General features: G+C 44.5%; 1 protein-coding gene across 1 annotated transcript in view; it reads left to right on the top strand.

Moving 5' to 3' along the window:
- Positions 1-3,047: 3,047 nt before the first annotated feature.
- The window catches only part of FAT2 (FAT atypical cadherin 2), a 42,353-nt gene continuing 24,455 nt past the window's right edge, over positions 3,048-20,945 (top strand). Inside the window, exons 1-8 of the mRNA XM_088536948.1 lie at positions 3,048-6,312; positions 6,747-7,061; positions 13,456-13,517; positions 14,337-14,648; positions 15,345-15,555; positions 17,671-17,810; positions 19,508-19,783; positions 20,354-20,564. Of these exons, the coding sequence (XP_088393074.1) occupies positions 3,048-6,312; positions 6,747-7,061; positions 13,456-13,517; positions 14,337-14,648; positions 15,345-15,555; positions 17,671-17,810; positions 19,508-19,783; positions 20,354-20,564 (4,792 nt within the window). The remainder of the gene's footprint in view (positions 6,313-6,746; positions 7,062-13,455; positions 13,518-14,336; positions 14,649-15,344; positions 15,556-17,670; positions 17,811-19,507; positions 19,784-20,353; positions 20,565-20,945) is intronic.

Here is a 20,945-nt window from a genome sequence, read left to right as displayed (position 1 = left end):
AAAAGAATATGAAACTGATAAAGAAGGCTGGTATATGGAAAATAAAAGGGGCTCTGCAAGGTGACCTCCATCTTCTGAGAGGCAGTAGGCAGAACAAAGGTTCTGGAGAAGCCCTAGCTCAAGGAACACACGTCCTTTTCGAGCTATAATAACGGAGAAGTTCATAGCTGAGCTTGTGTTCCGGTTTCAAACCCACAGGAGGACAAACTGGAGGAATCTTCAGCACGTCAGGAGAGCAAAATCACTAATATACCGGTTAACAAAATTTTGATCCTCCATTTGTGAACATGGGTGCTTTGGTCTTTAGTGGAAACTGCATTGAGAGGGGTAGGATTTTGCCAGCAATACTGGGGTAGAAATTGTCCTCGTGGGTGCACACACAGTAATAGAGGTGATGAAATAGCATGCCTCAGAGCACAGGCAGGTGCCAGCGGGGCACGAGAAGGGCTCTCTGGACTAACACTGATGCTTGGGCATGGAAATAGAAACTGTTAGACTTCATAAGCTGTTTGTGATGTCTGTTAGAAAATTCCCCCTAAGTTCTCTCCATGCCTTTTGCTTTTTCAGGGCTCACTTTCCAGAGGAAATGAGGCTTCTGCCTCATGCCCCATCTATGTAATTACTCTCTGACCCTCTTAATAACTGTTGAGCCCATTGATCGCTTTCAACTCAGCTCGTAATTGAGAAAAAAAGCTCTCAGAAATATGAGATCATGACAGGGCTTGTAAAATGGCTGGCAGGACAAAGGCAGAGCAAAACCCTGCCAATGACCCACAGAGGAAAAAGACCATCAAAAATGAAGCCCATCTTCTACATCAGGAAGACTACCAGCTAGAGTCAGTTTAAGGACATTTCAGGAGAAATTTAGAAGAAAGTTTGCATTGTGTTAAATGCCAGAGAACCCACTCCTTGCTCAAGGTTATCCTCCCGTATTGAATTGCCAGTGCCCAAGAAGGCATGTGTTCTAGCTTTAGCTTTTCTTGTGGTTGTGGAGTTCATAACACCTCTGCCTTGTGGCTTCTCTGATGTCTCATAAAAGATGAGTTCACACTGCCATTTCAGAACAATTCAATTAAAAAGTCAATTAGCCCCAGATACAAAGCGATTGGCTTCATTAACTCTGTTCTTCATAGAACAACACTGCATTTTGTTGATATTTTATTCTGCTGTCTTATTCTACTCTGAATTGTATGTCACTTTTCCTGCTCCACAGTCTTAGTAGACACGCGCACACACAGCACGCGTACATCTTCTTTCTAGGTTCATCAGTTGAAAATGCTGGAAGGGAGCAGCTCTAGGCAAGTTCTTGCATGCCACAAAACTCTCAAGCCCTGGTAGGTAACAAGCAGATCTTTTAAGAACATGGTTTCCAACTCCTCAGAAGGAACTGCATGCCTTTCTGGATCAGTTAACCATGTCTTCCATGTTTTTCTTTCATTTGCTTTGAATTGGGAATTATGTTGTATTTCCTAGAAGTGAAATGATGTCATCATACAAATAAGTCTGAATTTTGTCATGTATAGAAGAAAAATTGCACTGACTTCTTCGTAAATTCAGGTATTTGCACTAAGATCCCAGTGACATAGGCTGTAACTCAGCTTCAGATTGCCTGTTGCAAAAAGGAATCACCACAGATGGAGAGATTACTGGATGGTTAGCATTTATTTACTAAAGAAGGGATTTGAGAAAAGTATGAAATTTACAGCTCTCTATTTTTGAGTAATTGGCTAATTCTCTGAGAGAATATGACACAGATTGTTGGTTAGGTTCTGATAATTTGTCCCTAACATTTGACTTGAGTTAGAAATTGAACTAGTTTGGTCTTTTAAAGAGATGAGTCTTGAAAAAGTGTCTGGAAAAACAAGTCTTCCCTGTTTAAATTAGGAATGTGCCAAATGACTGGCAGGTACATGATATATAATTTAAATTTAAAAGAGGAAGAAACAGTTCTAGATAAAGATCTTCAGGGATATCTAGGGGAAATATATGCACCTATATTTAGCTCATCCCCGGTTTCAACCCCTGAAACGAATGCACATATAGGAGCATATAGTTAGCTTTTGAAAAGAACAAGCCTTGATCCTTTAACAAGCCCTGCAAATATCACTAATAAAGATATGGCCTTGCTAATCACATACGTACTTCACAGTTCCTTCTGTGATATCGGATTCATGTCACATATTCACGATCTTTCATGAGATGTTAGGGAAAGACGTTGATTCATGGATGACAGGTTCTCCACAAGAATTTGGACCCTGGAGATTGTCCATGAGAAGGGAGGAATCAGAAAAATTATTCAAAAAGGAAGGTGTCAAAGTGATTTGCTAGAAACCTGATCTTTAAAGTAAAATAAAGCAGGAGGCCAGAGTCAGGCCTACAGATCAGAGGAATTTTTCTTGAGACACCACTGATTAGGGCCTGAACTAGAACTGTTGAAAAGGCCTTGTTACAGAATTGGCCTTATAGAAGGGACTTTCACGATGTGGGAAGTTAGGACAGAAACTTCTGCATCTCTTCCAGGGAGGAGAAAAGAAGGGGAAGAGGAAAGGGAAGAAAAGCTAAGAGAAATCAAGTCACAGTTTGTCAATTGGTTCTTGAAAATGATTTGCAGGAGCAAAGAAGAAGGAAGATGGACACAGGAGGTCAGTTTTGGATTAGGCCTATGGAGTTCAAATGTACAATTTGACTAGGGAGAAGGCATAACTGAAGGAAGGGAGAAACTATTTGAAAAATAGGAACTCAGACTGATCATGGCATTTCACAGCGAGAATCTCTACAGGGCAAAAACTGAGGGAGAGAAAGTGAGAATGGGCCTGTGGGACATTGAGGGGCTGTGTCAGGAGAGACGTCTCAATGGGACAGAAAGGAGAATGCACTACGCTAACAACCATGGCAGCAAAGGACAGAAGGGAGAGAGTGGAGAGGCAAAGACTGATTCCATGGGACTTTTACACAGTAGGCCTAACAAAAATGTCCCTGCTCCGTATGTGCCAGAATTACAAGTGTTCTTCCTTTATTCCCTGCAGGACCCAAGGAGGCACCACACCATGGAAGTCACTACCAAGAGGCACTTCCTGAGTTTTGCTGTTTTCCTGATGCACTGCATGGCCCGCGAGGCAAACTCTGAGAAAGGCAACACTTCCCCTCTGCATTTCACCTACTTCTTCTATAATGCCACTATCTATGAAAATTCGGCTCCCAAGACCTATGTGGAGAGCTACGTCAAAATGGGTATTTACAAGACAGATCCTGAGTGGGACATCAGATATAGAATAGCATCTGGGGACAACTCTGGTCTCTTTAAAACTGAGGAACATGTGATCGGGGATTTCTGCTTCTTGAGAATAAGAACCAGAAGCAGCAACACAGCACTTTTAAACCGGGAAGTCAAAGATAATTACATGTTAATAATCAAGGCCACAGAGAGTAACTTTGCATATGAAGCTTGGGCCAAAGTCTTGATCCACATTCTGGACAGAAATGACTTAAAACCTCTCTTTTCACCCCCTTCCTACAAAGTGTCCATCAGAGAAGACACTCCTATGAAAACAGTGATTGGCACACTCAGTGCCACGGATGCTGATGCTGGCCAGAATGCAGAGTTCTACTATGCATTCACCACCAAGACCGACTTGTTCACTGTCCACCCCACCACAGGAGTGGTTATGACCACAGGTAGGCTGAACAGCACCCATCGAGGTAGGCATCACCTGCAAGTTTTGGCTGTGGACAGAATGAGAAAGATCACAGAGGGTAATGGCTTTGGGAACCTGGCTAGTCTCACGATCCAAGTGGAGCCATCTGCCAGGAAGCCTCCCTATATCTCCTCAGTGAAGGTGACACCACCTGACTTAGCTGAAGATCTTCGCTATGTAACACTGCTTGTAGAAAGTGGTGACTCCAACACAGGGATAGATTCAGTGGAGTTAGTGGACGGAGATGTGGGAAGGCATTTCAAAGCTATCAGATCTTACTTTGGGAGCAATGAGTTCATGATTATTTCAACCAAAGATGTCAACTGGCTACTTTATCCTTTTGGCTTCAATCTCAGCGTTCAAGCCAAGGACAAGAGCAAACCACCACTTTTCTCCCCTGTTAGAGTTATCCATATACCTCCTTCCAAGTATGTCTCTGCCAGATTTGAGAAAGAAGTGTACCGGGTCCAGCTCAGTGAATTTTCCCCACCTGGAAGCCAAGTTGCTATGGTAAAGATTACACCAGTCTTCCCAAATCTTAAATATATTTTGAGACCCACTCCTGACAGCACAGGCTTTAAAATCAATCCTCACACTGGGCTAATAACTACAGTCAGAGCAATGGACTTCCACGAGCAATCTCAGTTTGAACTTGAAGTTACAACTACTAACAGCCACACATCTACAACTGTTGTCATTGACATCACTGACTGCAACAATCATGCTCCAAGTTTTAGTCAGTCTTCATACCGTGGGACCTTTGATGAAAACATTCCTCCTGGTACCAGTGTCTTAACAGTAAGGGCTACAGATGAAGATGAAGGAGACAATGGCTTTGTGACCTACACCATAGCTAACCAGAAATCAGTTCCCTTTGTCATTGATCCATATTCTGGCGTTATTTCCACCTCCAAATCAATGGACTATGAGCTAATGCAGAGATGGTATCATCTGCGAGTGTGGGCATCAGATTGGGGCTCACCCTTCCGCCATGAAACGGAAGTGTTCGTCTCCCTCATGCTCAGCAACATCAATGACAATGCTCCCATGTTTGAGAAAGCAGGCTGCAGTGGCACCATCCCTCGGGACTTTCCTGTTGGGAACCCTGTGGCCACAGTATCTGCAATTGACAGTGACGAGCTGCAACATATCAAATATGAAATCAAGTCTGGCAATGAGCTACGGCATTTTGAACTGAATCCTGTCTCTGGAGTCATTTCCCTCAGAATCTCTCTCAGAGATCTTCCTCCTGAGCAGCCACTTTTCTACTCTTTGAAAATAACTGCAACAGATGGAGAGAACTATGCCTTGCCAATATCAGTAAATATCTCTGTGGTCAACCAAGGTCTCCCAGTCAAAATGCAGTGTGAGGAAACAGGAGTATTGAAACAACTGACAGAGACTATCATACACTCTATTGAGTCTCAATCTCAAGGCCACGGACAGGAGGATGAGACATCTTTGAATTTGCACCTTATAAACCATAATGCTCCAAAGTTTGATGATAGCTTTCCACGATCTATTGATATCATAGAGACTGTTTCCATCAATTCAACTATTGCTGACCTCTCAGCTGTTGATCCTGATACTGGTTTTAATGGGAAATTGGTCTATGTGATCTCAGATGGAAATGACGACAGTTGCTTTACCATTGACCTGGAAACTGGTCTCCTTCAAGTTCTTTCTCCTTTAGATCATGAAAAAAACAGCTTCTACATTCTGAACATTACTGTGTACGATCTTGGCACTCCACAAAAATCATCTTGGAAGCTCCTGGCTGTGAATGTGCTGGATATCAATGATAACACTCCTAAGTTCTCACAAGTTGCCTACTGGGTGATGATACCAGAACATGTAGCAACAGGAACAACAATAGCGCAGCTGAAAGCAGAAGATGCTGATACAGATGATAATGGGAGAATAAAATATTCTCTCCTAACCCCCACTGATAAGTTTGTCATTAACAGTGTCACTGGAGAAGTGACTGTTACAGGTGCTCTCGATAGAGAACTATGGCCTTACTATGTGCTGAAAGTAGAAGCTAGGGACCAACCCAGAACAGGCTACCAGCTGTTCTCAGTTACGGATCTCTTTGTAACTCTAGAGGATGTAAATGACAACACCCCGCGCTGCATCCCAGCCCTGAACAGTGTGAAGGTCCCAGAGGACCTGCCTGTGGGAACCATTCTCCTGTTTCTGGAGGCTTTTGACCCAGACATTGGCTCTGGGGGAGAAGTGAGATACAGCCTCATTAATGATGAAGAGATGATGTTCCATGTGGATAAGCTAACAGGGGCACTCCGTTTGGAGAAGGAACTGGACTATGAGAAGAAGGACTCTTACAATCTAACTGTGCAGGTCAGTGACGGTGGGAAGCCCTTCTCCCGCTCTTCCCTCTGCCACATGGAAGTGAACATCCTTGATGTCAACGAGAACTTGCACCCACCACGCTTTGCCTCCTTTGTCTTCAAAGGCTCAGTGCAGGAGAACAGCCCTGAGGGCACATCAGTGATGCTGGTCACAGCAAAGGATATTGATGAGGGGAAAGATGGAGAGGTTCAATATTTCCTCAGAGAAGGCACTGGCCTGTCACTCTTCAGCATTGAAAAGGATACAGGTAATGACATCTTAGCTAAAGGGGTACCTCCAAGGCTTCAGCCATCTAGTACTGGGCCTTGCTTTTTGCCCCAATAGGACATTCCTATATTCTGTCTATTTGTAAAGGTCCATGGTTTCAAATCTTCCCTGTTTTTGATAATATCTGTATCTGGTGGGGAGCAAGCATGGTTTGTCTCTTTAGAATAATGTTAAATCAATGTCTATCCTCCTCCAAAATACTAAGGTCTCCCCTTTCACTTGCATGCCAAATTACCTTCAGCACAAGTGAGCCCTCACCTTCCACAGAATCACATTGCTGTGCAAGGTGGGCACCAAGGTTTGTCTTTCCAGCAAAGATCAAGAAGCAGAAAGAGACACAGACCAGTCTGGCATTAAGTACAAAGTGGTCTGAGTTCCTGAATCCCTCACAAAGATCTTCTGTCACTCTTCTAGGTACAATCCGAACCATAGGACCACTTGATCGAGAAGGAACATCTCACTACTGGCTGACAGTGCTGGCTCTTGACCTCGGAACAATCCCTCTGTCTGCTGTGACAGAAATTTATATTGAAGTCACTGATACCAATGACAACCCACCTCAGATGTCCAGACCTGTCTTTTATGCCTCTGTGATGGAGAACTCCCCACCAAACACATCTGTCCTTCAGCTTGATGCCCTGGACCCAGACTCTAGCTCAGAGGGAAAGCTGACTTTTCACATCCTAAATGGAAATCCTCAGGAACTCTTCACCATTAACCTATTTACAGGTAAGACTGACATCTGCCTTTAGAGCCTTTTGGTGCCCAGAGGATGTTACATATTCACTACAAACAGCCCACACATATACGTTTATCACCCCTTCCTTCTGCAGCAAAAGTCCCAGCCTCCAAATGCGCTGGGAGGAGGCTAATGACTGAGAGGCATTTTCCTGGACCTGAAAGCTGCTACTTGCAGCCAGATGACTCGTAGAATGGCATGAGTTCTCTACTTTCAAAACACTAAAGAGAATCAAAGAATTGCTTTTAATCTTCTCCTTTACAAACATCTGGCCTCTTACACAGCCTAAGTCAGGAAACATCCTAATGGAGGTGATTATCTCCTCATGAGGCAGAACAAGGCAGGATTAATAAAAATGAATCCTGCAGCATGCAAAGGCTACACCCATTCTCCAGTACTATTAATGTAGTAAGCGTACTGCCATCTTCCTAGACTGTATCTTTCATCTCAGCATTAATTACCAGATCTTTCAGAGCCATCAAAAACCCACTGATGTTTAGTGTAAACAGCTTCCTTAAACTATCATGCTAGTGCTGACATTGGGCCAGTCTGGCAGAGAGAGGTGTGCCATGCCCTTCGCTCTATCAGCCCCTGGGAGAAGAGGGAAGGGAGGGCACAGAGACGGAGTATGGGAGAGAATTAATTGTATGACTTTGATGTCTTGTGGGTGATAAAGCAATTCGAGTACTGCAGTGGGATAGAAGCCTGCTCTCAGGTGAGAAAGGAGCTTGGATGTACAGAAAAATGCTACTGTAGCTCTTAATTGCATGTGTTGCCTGTAGTGTGCCAACAACCTCCTACCTTGGAGCAGACGCTCTGCTTCTCTTGGAGAAGGACCTAAAGAGCAGGCCAGCCAGTTATTTAGAAAGAAATTTGGTGTATGAAACACTGAAACCTTCTGGTTTCCAAAGATTCTTAGAGTGCCTCTAACTGACACCATGCAGATACACCTGGACATACAGGCTAACCTTGACCAAGCTACCTCCACTGTCTAAGCTTTTTAGCCAACTCGGGACACCGTTCTGCATTCAACCTGCACAACTGCTGGGCTCAAGAGGAGAGATGCTTCCAGGGACCCCATTTGCATGCTGCCTTTTAGACAGAATATAGACCAGAAATGGCTACAAGGATGCCATGCTAGATCCATCCCGTGCTGTGCTCTGAACCCTTCGCACTCATGCAGGCTGCAGGAGATTCAGCCTTCCCGATGCTGTAGGCACCAAAGAAAACTTTCATTGTCGTGTTAATGCAGCCCTACAAGCCATACTCCAAGCCTGCCTTGTTTTATGGTAAAACAAGTCAACCAGCAAATTCCAAACATTTGCTAGTAAGATAGCTCACCTCTAAGCCAACCCGTTAGTTCCGATCTTACACAGAAAAAGCTGTCTGAGGTATGAGTCATCTTCTATCCATCTCCCTCTACAGTAAAGCAATTTGCATGTGAAGAGTGATACATTTTTCAGTCCTGTAAGAAAATCATGAGCTGATCTTATCTCTGGGACAGTTGCTGGAGGTCTTGTCTTTAAAACCCAAGCTTAGAGGTTGCTTAAGGCCTTGCAAGTCTGATGAGGACTCAGTTGTCTCTTCTTTTACTTGCATGTCATCCAAAAAAACAAATGATTACCTGCAAACATTAAGCAGTTTCTATGCTAGTGTTTACAGTATCCGAAGAGAAGTCATTTAATGCTATTACAAGTTAAAAAAAAAATCATAGATTGCCTAAATTTCTAGGCTTTAAGTAGCTTATTGGAAACATTATAATACTTTCATTGTTCGACATGCTAGTGCATCCAATAAGCAGAGTAAAAACATAATCTTTGATCTCATCTGGGGGTACCCATTGGTAGTAGAGTGTTGGAAGATGAACCACTGCTGTTTCAGTTTCTGATCATTCATATTAGTACAGGGTTGAATTCAAAAAGGGTTGCCCCAAGGCAGTGAAAACCAAATGACTTCATCTACATTTAAACAAAGGAGAAGAAAGCACTGCAAATATCTGAGCATTATGAAGGCTATAGCGCTATTAGAGCGCTCTATTTTTTTTTCTAGATTTTTAGTTAGGATTTCTCTTTGTTTTTCAAATACAAAAAAAAAATGCATCTACTTCCTCAGTGGTTAGAGGAAATGATCATAAAAAGATCCAGTAGCATTTCACTTCCTGAACTGCTAAAGATCTATATCATTTAGATTGCCAATACTTATTCCAAAGTCATCCTCAAATTCTATGACTGCAGAAGAGTTTGAGTAGGCAAGACTGCTGGTATAGATTTATCTGTGATGCAGCTCAGCTGAATCTGTCACATTATTCAATGACAAGCAACAGTTTCAAGAGGAAACCACAGAGACTGCTGCCCTGAATCACATCATTTTAGCAAAGTGTAGGATAATATGCATTTTTCGAGAATTCCTCTAGCACTTCGGTTAGAAAGAAGGCTGCTTCATATAGAGAATACTATGGTATAGACCTCTCCTCTGCTCCTATCCCACACCGTAACCCTGGGGACAAACAGGTTGCATCAGCACTGAAGCAAATCAGAGCAGAGGAGCCCCAGAGATCAGTCTGTGACCTCTCTTGCGCGTTACCAGAAGGTCTCTCCAAGCAGGAGCCCCTTAGCAGAGGGAGAGAAGGAAGAAGCTTGTTCTCATATTGTGCACTACTAAGAATTAAGTGCCTGATTTATTGTTGCAACAGGCATAACCCTGCAGAATAGCCCTGGATAATTATTCAGGGCACAGTGCCTCACTAATGTACCTAACGTGTTTCTGGTTCTGGAGCCAGCTAATTCTGCATTTGATCTAGTATCTGCTTGGTGATGGGTTGGCCATGGGAGACATACCCAGCAAGGCTCTGTGACTTCTCCTTCTGAGGGCTTGGAAGGAGGTAGGAATAGCTGTAGTAACTGTCCCTCAGCAGAGCTTGGCTCTTCCAGCAGTCCTGAACTGCTGCAGAGGAGCTCTAAGCTCTTCCAGCTCTCAGTTCCCTAAGGAGGGTGGAGAAAAAGAGGGAAAATAAATGAAAGGCTAATGAGAAGAAGGAATAAAACTGCTCAATGAGATGAAAGCTTTCTGCCATAGGCAATGGAATCTTTCCAGCCCAGCCTGGCAGCTGGTGCACAGCGGCTTTTGTGAGAGATGGATAGACAGAGAGAGAGATAGATGAAGAGATAGCAGGGTTTGGGGTATTCTTTTGCTGGAAAAGCTTTCAGGCTGTTTTGTGCTGGATTTGCAGTCCATGATGTAAAGCAGGTTCCAGTCCAGACAGGACTGGGAGGAATTAGGAGCTGGTGGCAGGAAGAGTTGAGGCAAAGCCATTCAGAAAGCTGTTTTGGAGAATCCTTTTGCCTTGCTTTATTCATCTGCAGTTCTTATCCTCTCTAAGGCTTGCTCTTCTGGTACTTCTCTTGCTGAGTCTGTGTCCACAGACGTCTCAAGGATGCCTGGTGGTCTCTGTGCTTCTCTGCACAGAAAGGTGCCAGACACAACTTGTTCTTTAAATCTGAATATAGTTACACTGCTGCTACCTAACCTAACTACAGGCTACAGCAGGGCATGGAGCAGCGCAGAGAAGAGTCAGAACAAGAGTGGACATGGTAAGGAAAGAGAAGAGAGGGCGAGAGGGAAAATATCAGTAGGACAATAGAAAAAAGTATTTCAGGGGAACAGCCTTTTTCCTTCTCAGGCTCTCACCAAAAGCCTCAGCGCCTCCAAACCTGGTTCTGGCTATTTTAACTACTTAAGATTTGCCTCCCTGCAGCCAGGGCAGGGGGCCAGCAACCTCCACCCCACTCCTGCTCTTGCCAGTAAAAGTTATTATTTTTTGTTCCCTAACAACAATGCACTGTTAATTTTGCTGCTCCTGTTCCAACACGACCAGCTTTTCCTCTCTCCCCTTTCCAGGCTGCAAGCAGGAGAACACAAACGATTCTTTCCCATTGCCTGCATGCAGACAGGTCACCAGAGGCAGGCTTGTGCCTGTCTACATGCAAGCAGCAGAGGGAATCATTTATGGAGCTTCAGGTGAATATAGAGCTCAGCTATCTGAGAAAAGCCAATTAGACCTTCCTTTTATTTTATTTTTTCCCCAGTCTTCAGGGGACTCAGCAGAAACACCAGCACTTTAGGGCCACCTACAAGAACACAAATGTAAGACACCCACTGGACAGTTTAGTCTGATTTTCCAAAAGGGCAGGGAATGCACTGATACCTCACAGGCACAAGACACAGAATCACACAGCTCTCTAGCAAATAAGCAAACATGTTCCAAGACCTACCAGGAAGCAGCAAAAAAGAGAGTAACTGTTTCCCTGGCCCACAGAGGCTGATGGCAGTACCTCTTTAATAGGTTTCCACTTCCAGTTTAAGTCAGAGGGCCCACTTCACTTTAGAGTGAAGGTTTAAGAAGTTGCCTTCCATCAGCTAGTATGCAGTAAAGGAGTGTACACATGATGCCAGTTTGTTGCAATTGCATTTTGCAATGTGATAGACTAAAAATATCTATAGTATCCCCATAGGTATTCGGAGGCGCTCCTGCCAGTACCGGCTGTGTATCCTGCAGCTGTTAGGTCAAAAATATTAACCATCACCAAAAGTAGCAGGAACTTCAGTCCTCTCTCATCCAGCCTACTGGCAATGCACACAGAAGCATCAGGGATCTTAAACAATCCCTGCTACAGTTCTCTGCTTATGTCCCAATTAAGAGAGCACTTTCATGCACATCAAATGCTTTGCTATTATTGGAACAAAACAGTCACCCATCAGCCAGGGAGAGATTCAGAACTCCTCAGTCAGTGTACACTTAGGCCACTATTGAATCTTCACCTGCTGAGATGTCAGAAGGGAGATTAGGGAGAAAAAAAATCCATGACATACATGCAAACACAGCCTTTCAAATCATCTTGTCATAACACATTAAGGAGTGTTGATTTATGACTGTAAAGGCATCAAATAAATGTTTAGTGTAGTGCCTGATGCCAAAGACGAATAATCCCAGAGAACAAGTGGTAATGGTTAACAGTAGTTTTGTTCCAAGCAGCTGCTCGCTCCTTCAGCTGCCTGGTATTTCTTGCAGCCATTTGAAATTTTCTCCTGCCTCTCACAGTCAGACAGCAATACACCAAAGAACTGTGATAAAACTGAAAACAATACTAATAATGAAAAGCTTTTTTTTGACTTTGGATTGGCTATGAGCAATGCGGTGGGCTCGCTCAGCTCTGATTTACAAGCCAGATGCACATGTACATATGCTCACACCCCTGCAAGTGCACAACGACTCCTTTGCAAAGCATTTCCCAAAGCAGCATGAGCCTATGTCAAAAATTGCATTTGTGAGGCAATTCTCACTGCTTTCAGACTGAATTTGCAGGAGAAAGCAGGACTTCTCCTTGCTAGAAACAGCACAAGGGTAAGTGCCAGCAGCAGAAGGCATCAAGCATGGGTAAAAGCACTCGCCACTGCCAGGAAATCATTCTTGTACATGATTTCCATCATCTGTAAAAATGTCCTGAAAATGATCTAGAGCTGGTTTTCACCAGAAGTGAAGACTTGAGGTGCTTGATAAGGACTAACAAGCCAGACGCAGAATCCTAAATTTTGACTCCGTCCTTTCTGCACTTTTGTTTACTGAGCTTCATTGATTGACAGGCCTAAAAGAGGCAATTATGACAGTTTTATTTAAACTCTACTTTACAAGAGTCATACATTTTCCCTCCTGCCTTCACCTATCCTCTATGGTTAAACTTGTGTATATTTCTTACAAATCCCTAAATCTTAAGGAAAGACTTTGAATTGTTAGAGGATTCATTTCATCCCATCTCTCAACAAGGCTTAAATAATCACTGTGATTATCAACAGTGCAGCTTATTTTTTAGAGTAAATGCATTTGTTCTAGCAGTAGAATACTATAAAAAAGGTGTTTCCCCAAGAAAGAAGATGAAATTTCTCAAAACACTAGAAATTACAAAGACAAGGTTCAAAACAGAGAAAAGAGGAGTCAAGACTTGTTAAGAGGCCAAACTTTTGCCAACACATGCAGAATGTTTCTTACTTAGAGGCATAAGTGAAGTGTTTTTTCCACCGTCCTGCAGCCTTTCTCACCAGAAGGGCTCACCACAAGGCCTTGACAACCACCAAATAACACAGGCAACTGTTAGATGTCCTCCCCACCTCTGTGGTCTCTGTAATCAGAGGAGGGAGAGCAGCACCTCCACCAAGTGAGTCACACCAGAAGTGGACAAATTGCTCTCTGGAAGTATCTGTGTCTTTCTGGTTGTGAAGGGAACTTTAAACAACACGGTCAGGTAGGCTGGTGTTGGGCAGTGTTTAGTCAGCCTTGGCTTTCCTCAGACACTGAGGCTTGCAGCTCAAAGGTTCTTATTTTCTTGGCAGGTCTGATTTCTACAACTTCACGGCAGCTGGATCGAGAATACAAGGCTGAACATATCCTAGAGGTGGGTAATGATGATTGTAATTAGCTTTATTTACTTACAAGTGCATTAAGTCCTCAAAGAACTTTCCTTACAAGTTGGAGCACAGAGAAAGAATTTCATCCCATCACTGCTGGGAAAGTTAATTAAATGGAGTGTGTTGCCCTAAGAGACAGCTGCTGAAGTACTGCAGGGTTTATTATTTCCTTAGTGAAGATTGGAGCAAAAGATCTATTCTGGAAGCTGTGGGAATGTAGGAAGAGGCCTGGAATTGTCCTCTAGCAGGATGGATAATAAATCACTTGAAAGAGAGTAAGCTAGAGAAATCTACCCTTATTTATCTCATTGTACCAAATTCTAGCTTTGCTTTACCTGCCTCTGTCCTTAGCTGCTCCAAGCTATACATATTTACATTAGAGTAATCTTAAGGTGTTTTAGTCCATGAGAGTGAGAATAATGTACTTCTCTCTGCAACTGGAACACGCCGAGAGCATGCACAGGCACAGCTAAGTGAGGATGGGTGATAACTTGCAAAGATGCTATAATAAAAGTGCTTTCACAGTTGTGTGACCCCTGAATACCAAAACTCTGGCTTACTAGTGAGGTCTGACCCTGCAAGAACCCTGCAGACTCACTCCTTGTACCTACACAAGCCTTGGAGATACATCTAGATTTTACCCTGTAGAAAGCAGCAATGCCTTTGAAAATGCTGGGATACAAACACAGAACTACACCAAAACCCCTCTTTTAGTCACTACCATAAGGTTGAAGGCAAGGTCATGGCAAGCATCTCTATCCTGGCAAGCATCCCTATCATCACCTACTGCCTTTGCTTGCTGGCAGGTGGCTGTTTCAGACAACGGAGATCCAACCCTGAAGTCCACCAGCAGAATCGTCATACAAGTCCTCGATGCTAACGACAGTCCTCCCAGTTTTCCCCACAAACTCTTCATGGTGCAGCTCCCCGAGAGAGAGGCCTCAGAGACGCCGCTACCCGTCTACAGGCTGATTGCATCCGACCGTGACCAGGGCCAGAACAGCCAGATCACCTACACCATCGAGGAGGAGGAGGAAGGGATATTCACCATCAACCCCACAACAGGCATGGTGTTCTCCAGGAAGGCTTTTCCTGCCTCTGAATACAACATACTCACGGTGAGAGAAGGGAAGCAGGGAGTACCAGTGGGATGAGGTGGATATAGAATGATAGACAGCAAAGGTTTCAGAGAGGGGAAAATAAAAAGGAAGAAAAGGTGGAAGAAATGCAACAGCGTGAAGAGAGTTTGAATGAGACAGGCAAGTTACAGTGAGATAAACTGGGAGGGACAGGGGAGAAACGCAGAGGGTAAGAAGCTATTTTTTAAAAAATGGAGGGAAAATGTAAAATAGACTATCCAACCCACTCTCAGATGAGGATACAGTGATCCATCATCCCATCTAGATGTGGACCTGAATCTGAACCATATTGGGAGTTTCAGGGGTACCCCCCTTGTCATTCTGGTCTGACCATAGCACCTTGATTTAAAGGCTCTCCAGATGTAATGCTCTCTGACACTCTGTGGGTCTTTGCATTGAGATTTGTGGTCCAACCTCTGCTTTGGACTGAGCTTGACAGATCTTGATAGCCAAGAGAAATTGGAGTTGCACAATCTCACCTAGGAAACAGCCAGAACATGGGCCCACTGGGACAAGGTCTGTTTTGCGAGATTTTGGGCACACTCAGACCTGAAGCTCCTGGCGGGAGAGAGAAGGAGCTTAGAGCAGGACATTGAGAAGTCCAGCCAGCCCTGGTTAACATAGGAGACAACAAAACCAGCCCTTCTCCCTGACCATGCATGCATTTCTCGGCAGGTCAAGGCAACAGATGGAGGGAGCCCACCACTTTCCTCCCACGTGCGACTCCACATCAGCTGGGTTGCCCGCCCGGGCCCTTCCTCAGAGCCTCTGGCTTTTGATGAGCCCCATTTTAACTTTGCTGTCATGGAAACAGATCCTGTGAACCACATGGTGGGAGTGATCAGCATTGAAATGGGCCCCAGCCAAGTGTGGTTTAATATCACAGGTGAGACAAAAATTAAACCAGCACAACAATGTCTGGGAGAGCTTGCCCCAGCTCCCTTGGTGTTGAGCACTTGCATGCCTGAGCTAATAAAGTTGTTTGCTTTAGGTGTAGCTGAGTTTCAGCAAAAGCTTTCTCATAGACATTGAAGGGCTTAAGCAGCAAGAGGCAAAGCTGCCTGTCTAAGGGCTCCTGTGCCAAGTGCAATTATTTAATACACTTTTAAAATGACATTCTGGTGCCTGCGAGTGCTGAGGTGTTCTCCAGTATTCCTGAAAAGTAGCACACAGCCAACCCCAGCTCTTCCTGAGAAACAAGGGCTGTAAAATATGTATTGGCTGGTAGGAAAATATGTAAGATCTAAGTGGCTGGCATGAGTCTTGCAATTCCCATCTTGCAGGCCAGCCCCATCTCTTCTTCCCAAGCCCACAGTCTCAAGAAGGAGCTGAGGGGGAAGGATTCCATCAAAAACAGATTCGACTTGACCAGTGAGCCTTTTGCTTCCACTTCATGGCACCCCAGAGATGACTTACACATGAAACGTGAAGCGACTCGAGGGTCTCTTCTGAGATACACGATGCCAGGGCAGAGGGGACGTGGGCTGTCACCCCAGGGGACTTGTCAGGCAGCCCGTGTGCAGAACTGGTCCTGCTAACATGGACCAATTGTGCTTATGCAATTTGATGTTCTGAAGTGGTACCCCAATCTACCTTGCACAGCCTCTTTCTCTGACACTGCCTGCAGGGCTTGCCCTCCTCACACTGAGCCTTAATTGGGTAAATAAATTGTTTTTCCTGTTAGTATGCTAGGGCAGGGATGGTGTATAAATACAATTAAACATCAAAACATACAACGCAGCACAGCACAGGCAATGTCAGTGCAAGGCTTGTCTGGCATTAGTAGAATGCCAGATAATGCCAGGAGGCCCCTTCTGGCCTCCTTTTTCCACTTGGCACCATGTGTAGGGAGCCCTTCTCTCACAGCTTGGGGGAAGGCATCCACAGTATCCTCCTCTTGCTCTGCCTCCACTTTCTGTCTATTTCTGACAGAAAATAGTGGTCCAGATAGCTAGCAACCACTGCATTTCTCTCAAGGGGAGAAGTGTAATTTAACAGCCAGACAGGATTTTCCCACATGATAGAAGAACGAGGCAGAACCCAGCATATCTGGTAGCCAGAAATGGAAAAGCAGGAACTTGACATAAATAGCAGAAGAGAGAGCAGTGCTTTGGTGTTTCAAATGCAATAGAGAAGGCAAGCAGCAAGTGAGGCATGAGGAAGAAGCTACCACACCAGGGTGGTAACGGGAAGAACAGCTTTTTGCTGCTGAGCTGCTCAGGCCTGTGGTTTCCTGCACTATGCAGCCATCTGGGATGGAGGCATCAAGCTTTGCTCCCCCGGAAGCACCGTCTGCCTCCCCAACTGTCCAGGTACTGGGCTTTCTCCACCAGCTTCCAGGCTCCCAGCTGTGACGAGGGAGACCCTTGCAGACATGCCTGTGCTGTGACCTTGACTGCAAGCCAGCAGGAGCTTTGTTCAGCACTGCAGGACTCTGATGCATGCTAAGCCTCTGATGCTGCATAGCAGGAGATTTTGTGCAAATTCAGACACTGGCTTATGTGTCTGTTGCAAATCTAGCCAAGATACCATATGCATAAGTATCTTTTTCTCTCTCATCCCTCTTTTCTCTCCCCCATCTTCCCTCTGTTTTCTTTCATATTCCTTTGTCTCTCTTTGATTCCCTCTTTGTCCAACTTCTTCATGTCCTCCCTGCCTTGTGTTTCCATCCCTCAAAAACGCATCACAAAGTCCATCAAAAGACACAGACATGACTTTCTAGAACTGGGGGAGACCTCACCAATGGCGCTATCCCCAAATTGCCTGTGGCCAGAGTATGAATGCCAACACATCACTGCTCAAGGTGTATTGTCTGGCATGCCACATACTTCTGTATCTGGATATAAGCCCGGTCTATGGTTTGTGTACAGTCTCCAGGTCCTCACGCTTAGATCTTTAGCCAGTTCCTGTAATTCCTTTCCCTGCAGAGGCTGCAGTAACCTGCAGCTTGTTGCAGACTTGCTCTCCCCTGTTTGCTTTTCTAACCTCTCCCTTATCACAGGTGGTGATGATGACATGGATTTTGATATTGAAAAGAGCACAGGCAGCATGGTCATTGCAAGAGCCCTTGATGCCAGAAAGAAGTCAAGCTATAATCTGACAGTAGAAGTCACTGATGGGTCCACTACCATCAAAACCCAGGTAACGCTTTTCACTGTAGTAGACCAAATCTAGAGCAAATAAGTGAAGGGGAATCTTTCCATGGAGCTCTGAGTCAGGTGTTAGGCACAAGAATCTCATTACACTGTGATCTTCCATTACAGAGGGACATGAGTCTTTTTTAAATCTCAAGCTGAGAATTTTTTCAGGCTGTTGGAAACACACAGGGCCTTGGAAAGCCCAGCTCCTTCCTGATGATCACAGCCAATCTGTTTACAGAACAAGCCAAGTGGCAGTTTATACACTCGGTCCTCAACCAGCTCTCAGCTGCTCAGATTAAATTGCAGCTTGGTTGGAATAACAGACTTAAAATACAGCTAGATTGTACTCGGATACCTAGTGGAACATCTAACGGTGTTCCCAGGACTTGGTGGACTGTGTAAAGAGAGCACAGATGCCTCTATAAGAGATGATGTCAGGCCCTGCCTTGTCTGGCTCCAAATGCATGGAGTATTTATAGCATAACAGCAGAGATCCAAAGGGCTGCTCAAGGCTACTACAGAAAGGCTGAGTCTTCTGAATTACTGGGTGAGAAGCACCAGTGAAAGGAAGTTTGCTGCACTCAAGCATGCCCCTGAGCCCCAGTTCCTAACACTGCTGGGGTTCTCCCATATTTAGCTATCTTTAGGAAGGGTGTTCAGGGCTTGATCTTTCACCAGCTGTTTTCTCCATACGCAAGAAACTAAAAATCCAACCTTCAGTCTATGGAGGAAGATCATGAGTCACCTACGAGTTAACACTTATCGTGGGAAACTCATTGCAGAGGTGTGTGAGGGCTGATGAATGAAGAACACTACCATTCCTGTGAAATACAGTGCTAACGGATGCCTATCTCAACTATCTTAAAGTAATATTCCAAACAAACAAACAGAGCCTGGCCTTGCCTGATGTGCATTCCCTGCCACTTTGCATCTCATCCCCAAGTTTATTTTGGCTCTCAAAGGCACTGGCACATGTCAGCAAACTTGTTTGTGCAAAACACCTATGGCATGTTCAGGTTTGTTAAAAGCAGCAAATTACTACACTTGGTTGGGACTTCCTAATAGGCAGTCAGCACTTCAGTAGGGGACAGTCAAGGTACAAAAACAAATAGAAGGAACCAGACAACCTGGCAAGCAGGACTAGGGCTGTCCACCCAAAGGTATTTGCTGTTAAATTCAGAAGGGAATATTTGTCTGTACTAAGTGTATACTGCAAGCTTTGCTTCTACATACCTTCTCCATGCATGTTCTGCTTCTGAGATGTGTCATCACTTCCCTTCTTCTACCAAAGATTTCCCTTCTGTCAGTGTGGAGGCATTAGCAAATGCCAAGCAAAGCCTGGTACCCTGGTTAAGACAGTACTACTTTATAGGGCAAACTATGAAGGTTTCCCTAAGTGCCAAGTGCAGGCATGTTTACTATGCATGGCTTTGCTGACTGAAGAGAATAACAAAAGCAAAGAAAGCAAATCAAAAAATACCAAAGAAAAGCACAGCAGGTGTTCCTCTGAGAAAGGTATGAAAGGGCTGCCAGTCACTAAGGATGGCAAAACCCCAAGAACTGAAAAGGACTCTGATGGTTACACAGCTCAGAGCACTACTCCACCCAGGAGTGATTAGTAGCTGTGATTTTGCATGGATACATAACTCTGGTTGCTCTCAAGTCTCTGCTGCCCTCACTGTGTCATCTCCCCATCAGGCCTTTATCCATGTGATTGACATCAACCAGCACCGTCCCCAGTTCCTGGAAAGCCATTACGAGGTGACAGTTCCTGAAGATACACCCTCTGGGAGAGAAATCCTTCAAGTCAGCGCAACAGACAAGGACAAAGGGAAAGGGCTCATATACACCATCCATGGCAGCATGGACCCCAAAAGCACAAGACTTTTCCAGTTGGATCCAAGCAGTGGAGTCCTCACAACAGCAGAAGGGTTTAGTTCCCAGCCCATGCCACAGCACACGTTAACAGTGATGGTGAGTCTTAGCCAAAGCCCAAATCCATCAGCCTAGCAAGGGTATAACTGCAACATAGGTTGCTTGAAAAATTCAGACATATTCTAATCTTTGTCAGAGATTTTGTCTCAAATGACAGAGAAGATGAAAGCAGGGTTAACTTTTACTATATAATATTCTGAGTAGGTCTCATTGCAGATTGCAGCTGTTCTCATTCAGATTAAAAACTTGCTATTTGTCCCCTATGCTAGAGGAAACATAGGAGCATAAGACTATAAAAACAGCTATATCAGATGTAACAAAGAACCATTTCACCCAGTATCCTGTCTCTGTCAGTGGCCAGAATAGTAGTCAGGAAGAATATAAGAACAAGGAAAGTATGCAGTGTTCCTTCCAAGGATATTAATCCAGGCCCTTTCAGTTCCAAAGCTGTGCTTTGGCTCTGAAACTTGCAGGCTCACTGCCATCTGAAGGCTTGGTGCAGCTGAAGAGCACCAGCCTCTGTAACAATCCTCATGAGCTGTTGGAAACCAGGAAAGGCAGCCTGCTTCCTGAGTGGGATGATACCTGTTCTTCCTCTCCGCCCTTCAGGTACGGGACCAGGAGGTCCCCATCAAGAGGAACTTTGCTCGGATTGTCATCCATGTGGAGAACAGCAACCTTCACCCTCCACAGTTCAGCAGCATCCATTATGAAGCAGAAGTGCTGGACTCTGCAGTATTGGGCACTGAGGTTATACAAGTCAGAGCCCTTGATCCAGACCAAGGAGCCAATGCTGAAATTCACTATTCTCTACAGGCAGGTGAGAGTCATGCAACAAGGCAGAATTGACCAGCTTTCTCTAGTTTATAGGATCCACCTACATAGACACTGGACTAGATGAGTCTCCATCTAGTGATTATCATCTAGTCATTATCATTTCCACCAGTTCTACCAAGAAATATGTCCTTGAGAAAAGTGGAGCACCCCTTTCAAAGCAAAGACTGCTGGTCTTTTTAGGCCGTACAGTCTAGGTGAACAACTAATTTCTTACAATAAATGTTAACACAGAAGTAAATATGACTATGTCACACTGACTATTTAGAACAAACTCTTTGTGGGATATGAACCAGCTTTTGTTCCATCTTTCTCACTGCAATTTAGATCAAGTACTGAGAAATTTAATTGCTCATGAAGTATTGGT

Source organism: Tinamus guttatus, unplaced genomic scaffold, assembly GCF_059628265.1.
Source record: "Tinamus guttatus ecotype Peru unplaced genomic scaffold, ASM5962826v1 Tinamus_guttatus_pri_ptg000710l, whole genome shotgun sequence".
In the NCBI taxonomy this organism is placed as follows: Eukaryota; Metazoa; Chordata; class Aves; order Tinamiformes; family Tinamidae; genus Tinamus; species Tinamus guttatus.
This window is presented reverse-complemented; position numbering and strand designations above follow the sequence as displayed.